Below are 21359 nucleotides of genomic sequence, written 5' to 3' on the forward strand. Positions count from 1 at the left end.
CTCCTTTCCAGTTTTGCACTTGCTGCTGTTCTTTCTCTCAGTTGTCAACTTTTATTCTTAAGTCTTGGCTTATATCTCTTCCTCAAAGCACTATTTCTTTTTACTTCAGAATAGATGAGACCACCCATAGTATATGCTCCCAGCCTGCACTACTTCTCTCTTGTTTGCTTATCACAGTTGTAATCTTGTAAATTGTCTTGTGATAACTGTATCCCCATTAAACTATAAACTCCATATGGACAAGAACTGTATGTCTTTTATTACTACTTTTTAGTAGTAATAAATTAGAATACACCTAACAGAAAATTACTAACATTGTGGAAACCACATTATTTAAAGGGCTAGGATTAGCATAGAGGAGAGAATATTTGGGGGAAACAGTACTTATTCTCAAATACTTGAAAAAGGATCATATTGAAGAGGGAGAATGATAATCCTGGTGTGTTCCTAGAATCCTTGATAAGAAGATACATAAAACTGTATGTCAGTTCAGTTAGTATCTAAGCATCGATACTAAAATTAGAATAGGCAGAGTTGGCTTATTGTACCCAAATTTCCCCCCTGAAAACAAATCAGTCTTATATTCACTTTGCGAATTTAGAAATTTTATGACACTAAACCTATGTGAGGTTTGTTTATTGTTTGAACCTGTATATGGGTGTGGATGTATACATACATTCTTATATCTTTTCATACCAAAATAAAATAATTATGTGTATGCTATTCTCAAAATAAGGTAATCATGTACATATTCTGCAATTTGCCTTCTTCAGCAAATGAATTCCACCTTTTAATTTCAGAAATTACATCTACTACCCAAACCGTATTTAAAATTTCCAACTCATCCAAAAATGTCCTTTGCAGCAGCTATTTTATCCAAACCAGCATCCAATCCAGGACCACACATTTCATCATTTTGTTATGTTTATTAATTTGTCTCTGTGTGTGTGGTATTTTGTAATCCAGCACAGTCTCCCGTCTGTGACACTGACTTGTTGACTGAACAAGGCCAATTATTTTTCACAGTATTCCTCCTTCTAGATTTGTCTGATTTACTTGAGGTGCCATTTAGTTTGTATTTCCTATAAACTTGACATTATGTCTAATGGAGTCAAATTTTGCCTAAAACATTACATAGGTGATGTTGTGTTGTCTACTTAATGTTGTATCATGTTAGACCTGTTAGTGGGCCATTACTCATACTAAGATGGCTCTCTTAATTGCAGTGAAGACAACAGTTTGATCCTTCCATTCCATTTTTTTCTTGCCAAGGTCCCTCCTGGAACCCTCCATCCTCCCTTTCCTCTCTAGATTGTTCTCTATGCCTGCTGCGCAGTGTCTGTTCTGGAACTTTTTTTTAACATCATCCTGGGAAATCCTTTTTTCTGTTTGATGGATTAGATCTCTTATTTTATTTTATTTTATTTTTGATGGAGTCTCGCTGTGTTGCCCAGGCTGGAGTGCAGTGGCGTGATCTCAGCAAGCTCCGCCTCCTGGGTTCACGCCATTCTCCTGCCTCAGCCTCCCGAGTAGCTGGGACTGCAGACGCCCGCCACCACGCCCAGCTAATTTTTTTGTGTTTTTAGTAGAGATGGGGTTTCACCGTGTTAGCCAGGATGGTCTCGATCTCCTGACCTTGTGATCCGCCTGCCTCGGCCTCCCAAAGTGCTGGGATTATATGCGTGAGCCACCGCATCCAGCCTGGATCTCTCATTTTTGTGAGTAAATCTACCAGGAGATTTTAAAGAAGGATACAATAGGGCAAAACTACTGAGATTTTACTTCCACCTTCGTACTTAATTGGTAATTTGCTTAGAAATAGAATTCTAGTTTGGAAATCATTTTCTAGAAATTTGAAGGCACTACTCCTTTATTTTCTACTTTGATTAGTGCTGTTAAGAAGTCTCAGGCTATTCTTATCCCTGATTGGATGCTACTGGTTTCTTTCTGGAAAGCTTATGATCTCATCTGTGTTTCTTAGTGCTCTTAAATTTTACAGGGATGTGCCTTCATATGGTTTGTGTGTTTTATGGGCTCTTTGAATCTAGAAACTCATGTCTTTCCATCCTGGTAAATTTTTTTGTTTTATTTCATTAATAATTTCCTTCCTTCTGTATTCTCCATTCTCTCTGAAGAAATCCTGTTGGATGTTGTATTTTCTTGTTTAATTCTTCAGTTTTCTCATCTGTTATCTCTTATTTTCAATTTATTTTTGTTTTATTTTCTGGATTTCTTCAAGTTTAGTTTTAACCCTTCTATTGAACTTTTCATTTCTGCTGTCATATTTTTCACTTGGCTATAGGTAAGTGCCATTTCCTGTTCTCTGAATAGTCTGTTTTTATGACATTCTGATTTTGTTTAAAGTTTTTTTCCCTGTGTTGTCTATTTCTTTGTACACATGGGTGTCTAAGTCAGTTCAGGCTGCTATAACAAAGTATCATAGGCTGAGTGGCTTAGGAAGAACAGAAATTTCTGGAGACTAAAATCTAAGATCAGGGTGCCAGCATGGTCAAGTTCTGCTAAGGGCTGTCTTCCTGGCTACAGACTGCTGAGTTTTCATTGTATTTTCATGTGGCAGAGAGAGGGAGCAGACTCTCTGGAGACTCTTACAGGGATTCAAATCTCATTCATGAGGGCTCTACCCTCATGAGCTTATCTAATCCTAATTCCCTCCCAAAGACCCTACCTCCTAACACCATCACATTAGGGGGTAGGGTTTAACCACGCATTCAGTTCACAACAGTGGGCAAAGGTTATTGCCTGGTGGGTCTTGAAGCATATGACAGAATGGCATTCCTGCCTGTTATTTTATTGGGGAACTATCCCCGTTTATCATGATCTGTAGGTCCTTTAGGTTTGGGCCTCTCAATTTCTTGGAAAGGAATCCTCCACGAGCGTAAGCCTAGATGTCTGTTTTGAAAGCCATTTGGGGGCTGAGGGCTAGACCTTTCACTGTTAAGTATAACACTTTAACTAAATCCCCTCTTTTCAGCTGTGCCTGGGGTTCTGGAATCCAGAAACTCTAGTTGAGCATCTCCAGAGAATAAACTTCTTCCCTGCTGCTCTGGTGGTTAAAAAAAAAAAAAAAAAATCATCACCTTACTGTGCTGGCTGGGGGAGGGGTTGTTGCAGATTTGACTGTTTTTGTACAAACTTTTAACCGGGCTTCCTCTTTTTAGCACCACATCCCACTTCACAGCATAGCCTTTACAAGTACTTAGGGTTCCAACTTCTGAGCCTTTTTAGCTTTCTGTAGTAATAATAACAATAATTGCTAATGCATGTACACACTTTGCATATAGTAACTCATTTAATCCTGTGAAGTAAGTACTACTAGTATGCCTCTTAAATAGGAAATTGAGTTGTGACGAGGCCAAGCCCCTGCCCAGAGTGCCTTGACAGGAATGTGGTAGACTCAGGATTTGAATCAAAGCTGTCTGTCATGTATCCAACATTGCTCTTTAGTACAGATCAACTTGCTTCATATTAGTTATCTCATTTCTACACGCAATTAGGTTTCTCTGCTCTGTTGAGTCAGTTACTAGTCAGTTGACATTCTACCTTCCAAAATTTTGATGATGCTTATCTGCTTCATGTTCTTTCTCATTCTCTTTATCTGTCGCTGTGCTTATACCTGTTGTACTACTTCACTGTCATTTTGGGAACAGAAGGAACAGAGATAAATGCTTATGTTCAGTCTGTATTTTTAACCGAAATTTCTCAAAGTTCTCAGTACTTTCTCTGTTTCATGCTTTCATTTGTTTTTGTTTTTGTTTTCCTAACACATCCAAACTTAGGTATGTTTCCATTGTTTCCAGGTTGCCGAACAGGTGAAGCAAAATTGACAAAAGGATTCAATCTAGCTGCCCGGTTCATCATTCACACAGTGGGACCTAAGTACAAGAGCCGCTATCGCACAGCAGCTGAGAGTTCCCTTTATAGCTGCTACAGAAACGTACTTCAACTAGCAAAGTATGGTCTACTCATTTTCTGGACAAGCATATCAGACATTGTTAAAGGCCCCAGTTTTTTTTTTTTTTTGAGATGGAGTCTCGTTCTGTCGCCCGGGCTGGAGTGCAGCGGCCGGATCTCAGCTCACTGCAAGCTCCGCCTCCCAGGTTTAGGCCATTCTCCCGGCTCAGCCTCCCGTGTAGCTGGGACTACAGGCGCCCGCCACCTCACCTGGCTAGTTTTTTTTTTGTATTTTTTAGTAGAGACGGGGTTTCACCGTGTTAGCCAGGATGGTCTCGATCTCCTGACCTCGTGATCCACCCGTCTCGGCCTCCCAAAGTGCTGGGATTACAGACTTGAGCCACCTTGCCCGGCCAAGGCCCCAGTTTTTTAAAGACAAAGGCCCCAGTTTTTAAAGATTAAAAACCTAGCAGTGGAAGTCAAATTTTGAGGGACTTAGGTGATTTAGGAGGACCCTGACAATAGAATTATCTTTTCAGACTTAGCAGGATAAATGGGATAGATTTGAGTGACTTGAGAATTTAACCTTTTCCCATTTTTTTATTCAGTTTTTATGTGAAATATATGTCCTCCAAAGAGTGCAATTAAATTGTATATTAATATAATTATTGAGTAGTACAGTTGGGTTAGCTTTTATAATAGATTTGTTGAAGAGGGAGGAAAGGAGAAGTTGAGCTAGATTTTGAAATTAGTTATGTATTGTGTATGTATTACAGATGTTTGTAGTGCAATTTTTGTGTTTTCCCTTTTTTTGCAGAGAGCAGTCAGTGTCTTCTGTTGGCTTCTGTGTCATCAATTCTGCAAAACGTGGTTATCCTTTAGAGGATGCAACACACATAGCACTTCGTAAGTAATGTTGGAGATGCTGTACATGAATTGAATCTTAAAAATTTTTTAAATTCTGGGCATGGTGGCTCACACCTGTAATTCCAGCAACTTGGGAGGCTGAGGCAGGGGGATCACTGGAGACCAGAAGTTTAAGGCTGCAGTGAGCTGTGATTGCATCTGTGAATAGCCACTGCACTCTAGTCCGAGCAACATGTAGTGAGACCTCATCTCAAAAAAAAAAAAGTGTAAAAAAAAAGTGTTTTTTTTTTAAATCATTAAATAGTTATAGCCAAAGAATATTCATTGATTGAGTGATTGTAGCACCCTGGAGGGAAGCTTTTATTGGCAAGCTGCAGAGCTCTCAATTTACTTTTTCAGGTTGACATTTTTATCCATTTGAATAAAAGGTTAGAAGACTTGCCTATTAGTCTTTTTAATTTAACAGAATTTGATTGAGCAAAGAATGAGTCTGGAATTGGGCAGCCCCCAAAACCAGTATAGGTTCAGAGCAGCTAGCCTCTTGAATTTGAAAGTGATGCTAAGTTAGAAAGTATGGCTAATGCATTGAGTAGTTAAATCACAATTTAGAATAATCTTAACAGTCTGCAACAAATGTAGTCAGATTTCATGATATCATATTTGTATAACACTTGGCAGTTTAAATAGCCACATTCACACATACTATTTGAATGTAAAGCTCTACATTTAGGTTTTCAAAAGACTGGGCTCAATCAATGCGAGCCAAATGTCTGTATGTGACATAAAAATACGGCATTCAGCTAAAGAGAGTCTATGATCTCACTGTATATATGCAGATTTAGACCGCATCTCGAGTTTTATATTTATTTCTGTGTGTCATATTTCATGAGACACTGACAAACAGGAAGGCAAACAGTTTGAGACAGTAGTGGTGTTTCTTCTAAAGAAGAGCATGCTTTAAGAAAATATGATGTCCATCTTCAAATATCTGAGGGAGTCTCACTGTGGACTTATTCTGTGCTGCATTTTTCAGGCAGCAGTTTTTTGGGGTATTGTCATAAACTACAATGAGCATCTGTGGACCCACTGTCAATTAGAACACTGTGGACCCACTGTCAAGAAAAATGTGCATAAATACAGAATTTGCATGTTATTTCAGGAAGTTTACAGTTCCTCATCAGGATTGTAGATAAGAACTCCAACTGTACAAGGCAAGGTCTAAGACCAAGTTATAAGGAAGAAAATGTTGGTCCCACTTGAAGTAGTACTAACTGTAACAGAAAAGTGTTTTAGCGAACTTCTTGTCACTAGGAACATTCATGCAGAGGTTACATGACCATTTGTTGCAGCTGTTATAGAAAACACTTCTCATTTCAAAGACAAACGATGCTAAATGATCTTTAAGACCCCCTGTTACCTCTAGAATCTAAAGTTGAAGAGCTGAAAGCCTTATATCCACAAATACCACAAAGATATTTGAATGTATAAATTATTATTATGTAGCCTGGAATTTAGGGTGAGGATCTGTTCAGTCTTAGTCTTATTTAATTATAAACTATTTTAAAAACCAATATTCTAACTGCTCAAGGATTTTATAGTAAATTTGTATATTTTATAATTAAGCTTATATACATTATATTAGACTGAGCTTGGGGGGCAGGGATCTTACCTTTTTATCTTGAATGCGTGACATATGGTACTTGCTCAAGAAATAAGTATTTTTAAAAAGGATAAGTAAATTCCACTTACTTTACTTAACAACCCTGTGTTTTAGGTAGTATGGTGTCCGTTGTACAAATAAAGAGGCTCAGAAATTTCTCCTGTTGTGAGGGTTATGCAGACTTGGAGCATATATCCAGACCTTCTGACTCCCAAGTCTAGTAACCTGTCTGCTATACTAGATGATTCATTATGCTTGAGTTAGAACTTCTTCAGTGGAAGACTACTCTGTTATTACATGCCTCTCTTCTAAATGGTACCTAACCAAAGCAAAATCCCTGCCTTGATATCATTGCTCCTGGCAAGACTTTTGACTGGTCTCTGCATTCTCTGATTTTACTTAGTCCTTGTCCTGTCATCTCATAGCTTCTTTTATATATCTATTTTTTATGAAGGTAATCATAAGGATTGTATTTTAAAGAGGCAGCATTATTTTGTATAAAAGGTTCTTAATAGGGAGTTAAGAAGACTGGTTTTTAGTTCTAATTCTACCAGTCCAACTCTAGCTCTGTGGCCCCAGACAAATCACTTGATACAGTACTATAAGAGATGTCAACTTTGAGAGTAGCAGCAGATAAAGATCGATAATGGGTATAAGGGACTTTGATGAAGCAATTTCTAGAAATATGACTAGCAAAAAGGAAATGTACAACTCTTGAAAAGTGGGCACATTTGACTTATTAGGCCTTAAATCTAGTGGCAAAACTGTAACACCTCATTCAAATACACAGAAGATGATGACTTTTGCTTGACTATTTTATCAGACATTTGGAAAACAAATGACTTGTACACTTTTGTAACATATATGGGCCAAGAACAGATCTAATGATATAACTCTAAGTCCTTGGTATCAAAAGCTTTCTTATTAAACTCTTATCAGAGTTGATTTCATTTGAAGCCTAAGTAATATGTTTTTGATAGATATATTAAGACTTGTGCTTTTTTTTTTCTTAGTTCATGTGCAGTTTGTTTTTCTCCAGAAAAAGCCTAAAGAAATATCTGCATTGAAATAAATTTATCAGATTATTTATTCATCCAACAAAAATTTGAGTGACTACTATTTACTATATACAAAATAATACAGTGGCGAGAAATAAGATGAAGGTGTTTGTTCTTGTGGTGTTTCCAGATGGAGAATTATAATGTCCTAGATGTCATTCTTACAATTTATAGGGTATTCACTAGATGTTTAAGCACAGGACATCATGATTGGTTGCAGAGATAGATGAAACTTTGAAAGGAAGAGCGTGGTCTGACCTTTAGTACTAAAACCGTAAAGTCATGACGTCATTCTTCTTCACTGCTTGTGCAGAGTTAATTTTCTACATGAGTTCCACTGAGAGAATTCAGTTTGGTTGCTATTTGGTATTGTATTTTATCTTCCAAAGAAAATAATATAATTATATTCTGGGAAATTATTATGCATGAACATTAAAACTTGACGTCAAAGTAAGTAGGAAACAGAAAATCTTTAAGTTTTTGTTTTGTTTTGTTTTTTGAGATAGAGTCATACACTGTCACCCAGGCTGCAGTGCAGTGGGGCAAACACAGCTCAATGCAGCCTCAACCTCTTGGGCTCAAGTGATCCTCCCTTGTTAGCCTCCCAGGTAGCTAGGACTACACGCATGTGCCACCATACCTAGCTAATTAAAAAAAAAAAAAAAAAATTGTGGTAAACACAGGGTCTCACTGTGTTGCCCAAACTAGTCTTGAACTCAGGCTCAAGTAATTGTCTTGCCCTCACCTTCCAAAGTGCTGGGATTATAGCCATGAGCCCCCATACCCTGCTGAAAATCTTTTTTTGAAAGTTCATTTTTGAAGAAGCATTAAAGCAGAACAGAGGGAAAAATGAAAAGTAAATTTGTTATCTAACAGGAGGAGAGTTATGAGTGTTTGTTTAGTCCTTTAACAAATGGGTTCGCTGTGTCAGGTTCTTGAGCTACAATGTTGAACAAAGCAGACAATATCTAACTGAGCCATAAATTGTTAATTCAGTTACTAGTTACTTTTGAATGATTGCATATCACATCCGTAAGGTGTGCTAGGCCCTAAATTAAGGTAATATTAATATAAAATATGCTTGGTCTTCAAAAAGCTTAGTCTAGCTATAAAATGTGAGAAATTCTTAAAATGAAGGGTGTTCAAAAGATTCTAGGGGGGGCACAAGGAAGGGTGGAGATGGCTCTTGGCTGGGTCTTGAAAAATGAGTAGGAGTTCACCAAAAGAAGAGAATGGTGGGTGAGTGGTATTCTAGTCAATGGTAGGCATGCAAGCAGAGGCAGGGCATCATAAAAGTAAGTGGTATGTTTTGAATATAGCAAAGTAGATTTGGCTAAAGCATAAGATGTGAGAAGAATAATTGAAAATAGGACTAAAGAGCTGAGTAGGGAAAAGTGGATAGTTGGGGTTGGAGTATAGAGAGTCATGCTAGGGTTTTTGAATCTTAACCTGTAAGCAGTGCAGAGCATCACCAGTGTTTAGTGAAGAGGGTAACATGAGAAGATAAATCAGGCAACAGTGAATATGTAGACTTGGGGAAGAAAGACACAAGGAGAGCAGTTAAGAGCTTATTACCAAAGTCTGTGTGAGCCTTGAGAACCTGAAAGCAGCCAAAAGAAAGGAATAAATGTTAGAAATATTAGCAATAGAATTAAAAGCCATGGGAACTATTTGAAAATGCAGTGTGAAGGAAGAGGTAAAGGAAGCATCAAAGACAATTCAGGATTCTAGCTCGGATGATTGGTTGGATGTTGATATGTAACCAAAATAAGGAATGTAGGTAAAAAGGACCAGGTTTGTTGGGAAAAAGATGGTGGTCAGGATTTGGACCTGTTGGGGTCAGGTTTGGCTACACTGAATTTGAGGTCTCTGAGTTATCTGATCAGATATACCCAATAGGCGTCAGGTAATTTGGATCTTTTCCTCAGAAAAAAGAATATAAAGATTTGGGAGCCATCAACATTTAAGGTAATACCTATCCAGCACATTCGTGAGCCAAGGAGAATAAGTATATCAAAAAAATAAAAAATATTGAAGGCAGAACCCTGGAGGACAACATTTTTAAAAGGTGAGGGCATGTATGTTAAGGACTAAAGTTAGGGAGAGATCCAATGAGTTAAGAACTGAAGAAAAGACCAGTAGGTCTTGTTATTAGGAAGCTGATGAAGAATTAGGATAACATAGAAATTAAGAAAAAAATAATTGAGCTTTGGTTTTGTGGAGTTTTGTCAGGGTCTGAAGGGCTGGGTAGGATATCTAATACTGTAACTGAATGAATGGAAAGACACTTAAGCTAGGTCATTCTGGCCCAAGAGAGAGGCCCCAGGGAATAAGAATATACTGGATAAGAGAGAACTATCTGGAGTCAGCATCTTCTACAGCCAGTCACTGTTCTTGGCATTGGAAATAGAGCGAGAAATACAATAAAGCATCTTCTGTTATGGAGCTTTCATTCTAGTGAATGAGGTGGAGAGGGCAGGGAGGATAACAGTACACAAGTAACTTCATAAAATGTCTGTCACAGTTGCTCTGGAGGAAAGCAAATCAGAGAAGAGTTTTTATACAAGTAGTCTAAGCAGGCTTTACTGATAGGATATTACTAAGCAGAGTCCTGAATGAAGTGAGAAGTGATCCATTACAAAAATAAAACATTGAGGAGCTTGATTTTTCTTTATGTATAAGTAATTTTTTATTTATTGAGTAATCTTTCTATTCTTTTCCTTAGGCACTGTAAGGAGATTCCTAGAGATTCATGGGGAAACCATTGAAAAAGTAGTATTTGCTGTCTCTGATCTTGAAGAGGTATTTTGCTAATTGTTACATTATTTAAATCTTATTTCTACCTTTAAGCATTTGCCTTTGGCTTATCGCTATATATTTACTGAGTTTCCAGCAGACAAATCCTAATGATCTGTGTGTGTATTTGAGAGTGGGTCTTACCATCATTCATTGAAAAAGACTATGTTGGAAACTAAAAACAAGTCAAGAAGGAGCATTTTGTTCATATTTTTTATGGCTAAACTGTTGTCACTGTAAGTGAAATCTTACAAAGTGGAGTTGTTTCGCTTGGCCCCTGTGTTAGCTCTCAAAGCAACACCTTCTAAGCACTGAGTGTTTGGGGAGCATAACTGAAAACTACTATGCCAGAAAAGCTTTGGTGTGTGCCTGACCAGGTGACAGCCTAGCCCAGTGGCTGGTACTGTGAGGTTTATATGTTTTGTTACATGTAGTTAGGTTTAATATATTTCAATTTAATGTCAAGCCATTTTAGAAAATCAGTTTATTCTTATCTCATTACACTTCAATTTTAGAGTGCTTTGTCTAGTTCAGCTTCTAATATTTCCCAGTTTTGTGTTATTGAACAAGTTAACCTCTCTGCTTCAGTAAAATAGAAATACTGATAGTACCTCTATCAGGTTTTTCTTGATAATAAAATGAGCTAGTATATTCATATTAGCTATCTATTAGTGAAGTATCTATTCAAGGCATATATAGCTACATACATAATATATATGTACCTTTGAATTTGCTGAAAAAAGGCACATTTACTTTATCTCTTATTTCATCTGGTTTATTTATACATAGAATCTTCCAGTGATCTTTTACTGAGTGTTTGCATATATCAGGTTTACTATATTAGGTCTTGGGAATATACCAGTGAAAAAAGCATGGTTGTTTCCTCAAGGAGCCTTTATCCTTTTGTGGAAATAGATAATTCAGATACTTTCAGATAATTGTGGTAAGTGCATTAATGGAGGTATGAGAAGGATAGGACATAACTTTAGCGTGGCACGGGGTTAGGAAATGCTTCCCATAGGAAGTGATACATAAGTTGAAATAATTGTAAAAGGTACATAAGATTTGCCAAGGGAGAGAGGCAAGTGACAACAGTCCTACAAGCCTGAGCAAAGGCATGGAAATAAGACATAGCATCGAGTGTTTAGTATTGCTGTTGCATAAAATGTGAGGCTGAGAGTGACAAAAATGAAAGTTAGATAGGGATAAGATCATTCAAGGCCTTGTGTCACATCCTGTGAAATTTAGGCTTTATTAATTATGCAATGGGAAACAGAAGAACTTTACACAAACAAATGATGTCATCTAATTTCTGTTTTAGCTGTGTGGAGGATGATTTGGAAAGAGAAAGACTAATGGCAAGAAGAGATAACAGGTGCTTGCAGTATTCCACATGAGAAATGATCAGGCCTGAACAAGGGTACTGGTAGTGTTAAAATTTCAAACATTTAGTAAATAAATTCAACTGGAGTTGGTGGTTGATTAAATACATACAGGAAAAGGAGTTAAACATGACTTCTAGGTTTTTGGCTTGAGTGACTAGGTAATGATGCCACCATTGAGATAGCAAATAGAAAGTGGGAAAAGTTATGGAGATGGGATGAAGACAAATTATTTTCTGAACACATTGAGTCTTAGAGGATCAGTGGATCATCAGGGCAGAGGCTCAGCAAACCATTGTGCTTATCAGTTTGAAGCTGAGGAGTGAAGTCTAGGTTAGAGATTTGTCCGTTTTCATAGGATAGGATACAAATGAGATATGGCTCTTGCTCTCAGGGAGTTGGCAGGCTAATGCTGAGACAACCAGATAAACAAAGATCACCCTACAGTGTGGCAAATGCTCCTCTAAGGTATGCACCACAGTGCCATGGCAACTTGACACCTGACTCAGATTTAGAGGAACAGAGAATAAAAGTCTTTGCCCTCAGTATACCTGGGAAAGTAATCAACATTTACCATCTTTTTCTCAAGTCATTTGTGAATAATTTATAAAAGAATAAAGGGATAATGAAAAACAAATTTATTAGACATTTTAGTAAGAATTTAAACATAACAAACCTCTTTGTATCAAGTAAATACTGTTGCACAAACATAAAAAATGAAAGAATACTGTCACACATCCTTTTAGTAAAATGAGATTGTCCAGGTTCCTATCACAAAATAGTTTGTGATTAAGTTCTTCCTGTTGAATGATGGAATGAGAATACCATATTTCCTTTTGTCCTTAGAAATACACAGTATCTCATGCCTGTAATCCCAGTACTTTGGGAGGCTGAGGCAGGTGGATCACCTAAGGTCAGGAGTTCAAGGCAGGGCAGGACGTATAGTTTAGGACTGGCTAGTTTGAATAATTCCAGCAGACTCTGGACTATAGGAGTAATCTCTAGATTCCTGATACCTGGCCCTTGATTATTTAGACCAAGAGAAATATTTGCATGGTGTGTAAGAGTTAGATAAGGAAATGATTAGAACTATAGATTTGGGATTGATTGGTTGGCATATGCAAGATGTGCTGTTTACTATCTTTAGGAATTAGTTATCCCTTACACGGACAGTCTTCCCAGGCCAGAAAGCTTTTTAAGATGTGAAAAACATCATAAAATAGAAAAAAAAAAAATTAAACATAATTAACATACATTTATTTAAAGAAGATATAGAGATAGCCAGTAAACACTGCAAAGGGCTCCACACCATTAACCAATAGAGAAATACAAGTCAAAACCAAAGTGGATACCACTTCACACCCACTAACATGGCTGTAATTATGAAGGGAGACAATAACAAGTGTTGGTGAGGATGTGGAGAAATTGGAACCCTCATAGATAGTTAATTGGAATGTAAAAATGGCAGAGCTACTTTGGAAAACAGTCTGGCAGTTCATGAAAAAGTTAAACATAGAGTTACCATATAATGCAGCAGTTTGACTCTTAGTTGTATACAGAAGAGAGTTGGAAACATCTATGTCCACACAAAAACTTGTATACAAATATCTGTAGTAGCATTCTTTTTAATAGCCAAAAAGTAGAAACAACTGAAATGTCATCAACTGATGAATTGATATAAAAAAATGTGGTGTGTGTATGTGTGCATGCATGTGTGTTGGAATATTATTCAGCCATAAAAAAGGAATGAAGTATTGATACATGCTACAACATGGGTGAACCTTGAAAACATCATGCTAAGTGAAAGAAGCCAGAACAAAATGCCACATACTGTATTCCATTTTTATTTTTATTATTATTATTATTATTTTTTGAGACAGAGTCTTGCCCTGTCGCCCAGGCTGGAGTGCAGTGGCACGATCTCAGCTCACTACAACCTCCAAATCCCAGGTTCAAGTGATTCTCCTGCCTCAGCCTCCCAAGTAGCTGGGACTATAGGCGCATGCCACCACACCTGGCTAATTTTTTGTATTTTTTAGTAGAGGTGGGATTTCACTGTGTTAGCCAGGATGGTCTCCATCTCCTGACTTCGTGATCTTGTCCACCTCAGCCTCCCAAAGTGCTGGGATTACAGGCGTGAGCCACTGAGCCCGGCTTTTGTTTTTTGAGACAGAGTCTCACTCTGTCACCAGGCTGGAGTGCAATGGTGCAATCTCGGCTCACTGCAACCTCCGCCTCCTGAGTTCCAGTGATTCCCCTGCCTCAGCCTCTCAAGTAGCTGAGACTACAGGCATGCGCCACCATGCCCGGCTAATTTTTTGTATTTTAGTAGAGATGGGGTTTCACCATATTGGTCAGGTAGATATCGATCTGACCTCGTGATTCCCCTGCCTCGACCTCCCAGGATGCTGGGATTACAGGTGTGAGCCACCGTGCCTGGCCCTGTATTCCATTTTTATGAAATGTCCAAAAATAGGCAAATTCATAGTGACGGAAAGATTAGTAATTGCCAGGGGTGGGAGAGGAAGGAATGGTGAATGATTGCTGATGGATTTTAGAGTGATGAAAATGTTCTGGAATTAAATAGTGGTGGTGATTATACCCCCTTTGTGAATACCGTATATGAAAAAACCGCTGAAACTGGGTTTGGTGGTGTACACCTGTAATCCCAGCTGCTTGGGAAGTTGAGATGGGAAAAATGCTTGAGCCCAGAAGTTTGAGAACAACCTGGGCAGCATAGCAACACCTCATCTCAAAAAAGAAAACAAAAACAAACACTGAATTGTATACTTGTATACTTTAAAAGGGTGAATTTTATGGTATGTGAATTCTATCTCAGTTTTTTACTACAGGCAACACAATATGAAACTGAAAGATAATAATTTCTTGAATGAGTTCATTGTCCCAGGTGATTCCATAATTTTTTTCTTTTTATTTTGTCTTTTTTAGTATAGATTGTAATAATTGATGAGTAATTCTAGGTAATGAGAAAACGATTCCTAGGAAGATGAAAAAGCAAAATGCTTCAAGATATAGGACAAATAAGAGCATACATGCCTTTAATGTATTGCAGATTTATTAGTCCAGTGGACCAATCAATATGGGAATTACAAGATAAGATGAGTTTTACTGTTTTTTCTTTTTTTAAGTAAAGTTCATCTTTGTTCTTTGAAAAAAATTTTAAGAAATAATAAACATCATGAAAGAGAAATCCTTCACAAACAACTCAGAAGCTAAACCTGGTTGAACAGACCCTCATGGCACACTGAGGGTTAAGGAAGTAGCTAGCATCTGAGCCAAATCTTGAGAGACTGGTATCGTTAGGAAGTGAAGGTACAGATGGGGACAGGAGTGGCAGGACTTATGCATTCCAGGTTCAGTGACCTGGAATTGTTAGGATAGGCATCACATTTAACTTGACTAGATAACAATATCCTTATCTTTAACACAAAAGCTGATTGAGGGTTCCAGACAGTATCTAGTCTGAGCTCAGAAGTCGTCAAGTCTTTATTCTTGATGGAGGTTGTCTTCACAGTGTATGAACAGCTCAGCTAAGTACTGCTGAGGTCTTCTTTGTTTTGTGCTATTTTTCACAGAATGTCTTGCTTTTCTGACACAGGCTACTTACCAAAAGCTGCTACCTCTGTACTTCCCAAGGTCGTTAAAAGAGGAGAATCGATCATTGCCGTACCTACCTGCAGATATTGGAAATGCAGAAGGGGAGCCTGTGGTACCTGAACGACAGATTAGAATAAGCGAGAAACCTGGTGCTCCAGAAGGTGAGCTCTAGAGGTCTTTTTAAATCTCCCTCTTAAGGAGCAAAAATAAGGCACCAATCAGCAAAGAAGTAAGAAATTCAGCTTGACCTTTGGAAAACTCTCTGTTACCATGACACTACTATCAAGACCAGTGTAGAAGTTTTCGAGTTCTATTCTTGAAATTACAAATAAAATTATAGATAGATAGATATATGTCAAGTCTGTGTTAGACAGTGGGGATTAAGAGTTGGCTATAACAACATTCTCACCCTGATGGAGGTTATAGTTTCATGCAGGACACTGTTGAGATAGTAAAGTACGTTATTGTCTAACATTTTGAACAGCTTTCAGTATCCTCTAAAAATCATACTTAACATTAAATACTAAGACGAGAATATTATAACCATTCATTTTGTTTCTTCGGGTTATGTACTGTCGTAGGTTGGAGCAGTAGGTAGAACGTGTTAGGATGGGGACCTTCTGAATCTACTCTGAGTGACATCTTGTAGTGATGTTCATGTGTACATGTTTAAGGTCTTAGGTCCCTTCTGTGGAGATATGCCTCACATGCTTCAGTGCTGGGACTGAATCTTGTAATCCAGCAGTTTAGGGAATTACTGTGAAATTCGTAGGGTGAATATTTCTTTTAAAAATGAGCACCAAGCCAAAATCGGTAGGAAGCGACTCAAGATTTTATCACAAGTACATAGACTTTCATCAAGTGGAGGGAATTATAAGTGGTCTAGCATCAGAAAACGTGAAATGTCTGGAAACCAAGCTTTGCTGAAGGGGTGCCCATGCACTTTGGGTGAGCCTCCAGTATAGTATATCCTTGAAATAATGCAAAGAGTTGTTTTGAAGTCCTCATGCCTGTGACTACCATAAAATTTTTCTTTCATAAAATGCATTTAGTGTGATAATGAGTGGTGAACAGCAAAACCACTTTGAGTGCTGGACAGTAGATAAGACTCATTGATTTGCTAAAAGATTCTCTTCTATCCACCATTCCCAGAGTGTTTGATTTTGCATTCATATCTCAGAAAATACTTTTTGTGATAGATGTACGCCTTAGCATTCTTAAATAATTTCAAGTAGAATGTTAAATCTGTTAAAATATATATAACCAAGCTTTACTTGAGGGGTGTTTTTAATGAAAGCAGGCCCTTCCAATCTATTGGCCTGTCAGTTTGAGGAGCAGTGAAGTAGACGTGGGGAAACTCCAGCTGATTGTCCACCAGTTTGGAATTCAAGTGCTGGCATTGCCTTGGGAATTTCCCCCATGGTACAAGGTTTGTTTTGTTTTGTTTTGTTTTTGCGTAACAGATCTACCAAGGCAGTGAATACCACACTAAGAGATAATCTGTTCCCAAGAGACTGATTTCTACTCATCCAACTCACAGTGGTTGTGTGGACAGATTAGAAAGTTAATTTATTAATTTGTAGTGAGAACTGTAACTCTTATGGATCAAAATAACTAGGTTTGTGTGACAGTGTAGAAAACCAGGATGCTACATTATAACTGAAATATTTCTTAAGGAATGTGGATCATACTCTGTGATCCTGGTACATCCATCTTGGGATGTTACCTGACAGAACAGCTGAGGTTTATGCAATCAAATGCTTCCTCTTTCAACAGTGCTGTATAAACCTTCCTAAATGCTTGTTTTTTATACTTCTTTTTTGTCAGATGCTGTGCAATGAGCCATCGTTAAACCCAGATACAATCTAATTACTTCTGTCTTTTTGTGTGTGATTACATTCTACTCTTTTCTTCCTCGGGTTACACCCAGGTCACCCTGATTGGATTTCACATATTGCTAAACCTTTGTCACACATGGACAGGCAGTTTCTTTCATTATTTCAGTTTTACAGATGCCTAAATCTGATCACAGTTTCATTCTCAAAAATAACCTTGACCTCAGTTTTTTGAGTTACCTCACTGTCATCCTTACTACAGCATTCACAATCTGTTTCATTTACTGTCTAGTTTTAGCATAAGCTCTCTATTGATAGTAGCATTTTTGTTACAGATAACCAAGAAGAGGAGGATGAAGGCTTGGGAGTTGATCTCTCTTTCATTGGCTCTCATGCTTTTGCTCGAATGGAAGGAGATATTGACAAGCAAAGAAAACTGATCCTTCAGGGACAATTATCAGAGGCAGCTCTGCAGAAGCAGCATCAAAGAAAGTAAGACAACCCTTCAGGACTGTTAGATACATAAGGACATCAGAAGCAGGAAAGGGACCTTACATCTGATGCATGAGCTACGTGTATACATAATGCATTCCAATGTCTTTTTCATGACAATCAGTGAGGAAGATATCGTCCTCACTTCGGAGGTGCAAAAACTCAAAGTTAAGAAAGTTACCAGTGGCCACAGTTAATATGTGGTGAAACCAGTGTTCAGATATATGTCTGATTTCAGAGCTCCTACCCTGTCTACTATAATCATAATATAGGTTTATATTCTAAAAGGAGAAATTAGGAAAAGGGAAAGGCAATTGTAAAGCTTTTATTTAGCTCTACTATGTTTATAATTAAAGCATAATCTACAGTTTAATTAAATTTAAAAGAGCTTTATTTCTCCCTGACTTATCCCAAGGACCTTATAAGACATCCAAACCATTGCATTTCTTCCATATGTCTTCTAAAGCAATTTTGAATAAATCCTTTTAAAAACATAGAAGCAGCTTTGTACTTTTGGGTAAGCTTTCCTAAAGATCCAGTCTTTGTAAAGCTAGCTGCTTTTAAAAAACAAGTCTAAAGAAAATTAAAAAAAAAAAAAACTATAAATGTCTACTATCCATTACTATAGGGTTGATTGAGGGTTAGCACCTCATAGGGTTTTTGTGAGCATTAAATGAGGTAATGTAATGAGCTTTAGCACAGAACCTGGTACTTGTCAAGCTCTTAAAATTGTTCACTGTTGTACTGAGCAAATCATGGCTTGTTTTATCTTTGAGCTTTGGTACTTGCCATTCCTTTTGAATGGGCTACTCTCATCCTTCAATTTCTATCCAGATTTCAAAAGCAATTGCCTCTGGAGACCTACCTCCCAAGTCTGGAATAGAGGCCACGTCCTGTATGCTTTTTTCATACCCTGTTCTCACCCAAAGCATAGCATAGCATTTTTCACGCTGTATTGTAATGATGTCTCCATGCTATCTGTCTCCACTGATAAAGTGGGAGTTGGACTACATGATCTCTCGAGTCCCTTACAGAATTAGTATTTTGTGTCTCCTCAGTCCCAGGTCTTCCTTTATTCTGATTTTAATTTAAAAAACAAAAGCATATGAGCCACTAGGGGGCACCAAGGAACAGCTTTTCCAAGTGAGGTAGTCACAGTCAAATGATACTTTCAGTGGTTTCTAAACTTGGCCGTATGTTTAAGATTCATCTGATGGACATTTTTCATTAAATGCTGTGCCTGGTCTCCTCACATTACTGGGATCTGGGACTTCTTTAGTATCGAGTCTCTTTTGCACTCAAAAATTGTTGAAGACCCCAGAGAGCTTTTGTTTTTATGGGTTATATCTATCAATATTTATCACATGAGAAATTATTTATGTATTTTAAAATAACTGTTTTTTAATTTAATGAGAAAGATAGTGTTTTTTTTTAGTCTTGCAAATTGTTTAATGTTTGACTTAATCGAAGACAGCCAGATTCTTATATCAGCATTCAAACTGCTGCAGTAAGTTGTTTTGACTAATGTATATGAAGAAAACCCTGACCTCACTGAGATTATAATTGGAAAATAGAGGAGTATTTTAACAGCCTTTTAAAATAAGTGGGATATTCTTTGATACTGTACCGGAATTTGATAAATAGTAGTGTTTTAAAATATAGTTGTAATGCAGAATCTCAAACTGTATCCATGAATTTTTGAATTCTATTATATTAAAATGTGTTGTTCTGTACTTAGAACAGATTTCATAATAGGAATGTATAGCGTGGCTTTATAACATGGTACGTTAGCTTTTTGGAAAGTATCGATTCATTGAATTATTCAGAGCTCCAAATATTGACACATTTCATTACACAGTATCAAAAAATTATATTTGTTAGTATCAATTGTACAGTATCACCAATCTCATCAGAAAAGTATTTAATATTAGGAACTGCCAAGCTTCTGATGACAATAAAAATATTTCAAATATATATATATTTAAAGCTCAAGTTTTATCGTTGGCAACAAATACTGTTGGTTGTTTTTCTTGAAATGTCAGGGTCACTTTATTCATTTTTGGGAAAACACCTGCCACATATTCATGTTGAATAACTATAGTTTGCCAGTCATTCTTTGAAGTAAAAATGGTGCTGCATGAAAAAAAGCAACTAGTCCAGCTCACAACTCAATCACATAGCAACTTTCTTCAAGGCAGCTTCACACTTCAATATGCAAAAGTGCTTTATGTGTTCTTCCCATTTTGTCTTGCATTAATTTAAAAAGATGAGGTCTCAAGGACTGATTTAATAAAATTAATAATCTTTACTTCTCCATCGAAGACATTCTTAAATGCAGCTGGACTTTTTTGTTTATTGGTGCCACTGCCTTGATTTGTGGTAAGGCTATTATCAGCTGTTTTTACCCATCAGTTGCTTTTGCACTATCAATGTAAATGTCCATGCAGTGAAAAACACAAACAATGTTATTGCAAAAATAGTTTTGATCTTACAACCTCCTAAAAGCACGTCAAGATCTCTTTAGGAGTCTACAGACTACACTTTGAGAATCACTGGTCTGTGATCTCTCACCAGTACTTTATAGTTAGAAGGAATTTTGGTGATCATTTGGTAATAGTTTTCCAAAATGAGGTCCACAGTCTATCAGCATTAGAATCACTAAGAGTGCTTGTTAAAAATCTGTGCCCCACACCAAACTTCCTATATCAAACTTCCTGTCCTCCATGGAAAGGACTCAGAAATCTTCTTTCTAAAGTTTCTTAGATGATCCTTTTGGGCCCTAAATCACTGACCTAGTGTGACTCCATTATGTTACATGAAGTAAATTGATCCCACGGAGTGGCTTGCCCACAGTTACAGCTACTTAAGGAAGATCCTTCAACGTAGCCCCTGTAGCGTATCTCCCTTCTCTACTCACCTTCAACCCACTTCCACAAGCCAATGTCAGAGGATTTGGAAAAGGACTAGAGACTTTTTATATTCACATACAAAGAACCACATAATTATCACCTTTCTGAAATCAGTCAACCTGTTCTCTTCTGTCCATTTTCTCTTTCTCTCTCTCCCTCCCTCTTTCTCTCGCTCACACACACACACAAATACACACAAACTTACTACATACCTAACTCATTTTTCCATGAAATGGTACAGATATCTGGAATTTTTAAGTTTGTCTTTGGACTGGTTGCTGGTTTTGTTGTTGTTGTTGTTGTTGTTGTTTTTCTAAGTGAGTTGATTAGCTTTACTTAGTAACTTAGTTTAAGCCAGTATTAAAATAAATTTATATTCACTGATTCCACACTTTCTGGAAGGGAGTCCTATAGCATGTAAAGCATTATCCTTTGTATTGGTAGAGGACCTTGATCTTGAGAGTCACATTTGTAACACAGTTGACTTTTTCCATTTTGTTTAGGAAACAATGAACACCTATTCTACAAGAAAATATTCTAGTTGCAAGTACACAGAGATAAAGTACTCCCCATCTTCTGGAAGTCCATGAATGAGCCACACTACCTTGAGATGTCAGAGGTATTGAGACAGAAGTTCAGAACTGTAGTCAGGTTGTATGTGTGAAGTCAACACATAGTTGCAGGCTTGGAGAAGAGCATAACCTATGGCTCCCAAAGCTATTTGCTTGAGTAAGGAGCTATGTCTGACCAAAAGATTTTTCTGATTTCCCATTTATGTGCTCAGTGTCTGTGATGATTGAAAATGAAGTCTTCTCTTGTATCTACAAAGC

At 37.4% G+C, this 21359-nt stretch overlaps 1 protein-coding gene across 3 annotated transcripts in view; it reads left to right on the top strand.

Moving 5' to 3' along the window:
- GDAP2 (ganglioside induced differentiation associated protein 2) overlaps positions 1–21359 on the top strand; it is a 67577-nt gene that overhangs the window by 12629 nt on the left and 33589 nt on the right. For all 3 annotated transcript variants that reach the window (XM_010374049.2, XM_010374067.2, XM_030935884.1), the window contains exons 4-8: positions 3819–3972; positions 4730–4818; positions 10223–10299; positions 15295–15454; positions 17464–17620. In XM_010374049.2, the coding sequence (XP_010372351.2) occupies positions 3819–3972; positions 4730–4818; positions 10223–10299; positions 15295–15454; positions 17464–17620 (637 nt within the window). The remainder of the gene's footprint in view (positions 1–3818; positions 3973–4729; positions 4819–10222; positions 10300–15294; positions 15455–17463; positions 17621–21359) is intronic.

This window comes from Rhinopithecus roxellana, chromosome 8 (genome assembly GCF_007565055.1).
Source record: "Rhinopithecus roxellana isolate Shanxi Qingling chromosome 8, ASM756505v1, whole genome shotgun sequence".
In the NCBI taxonomy this organism is placed as follows: Eukaryota; Metazoa; Chordata; class Mammalia; order Primates; family Cercopithecidae; genus Rhinopithecus; species Rhinopithecus roxellana.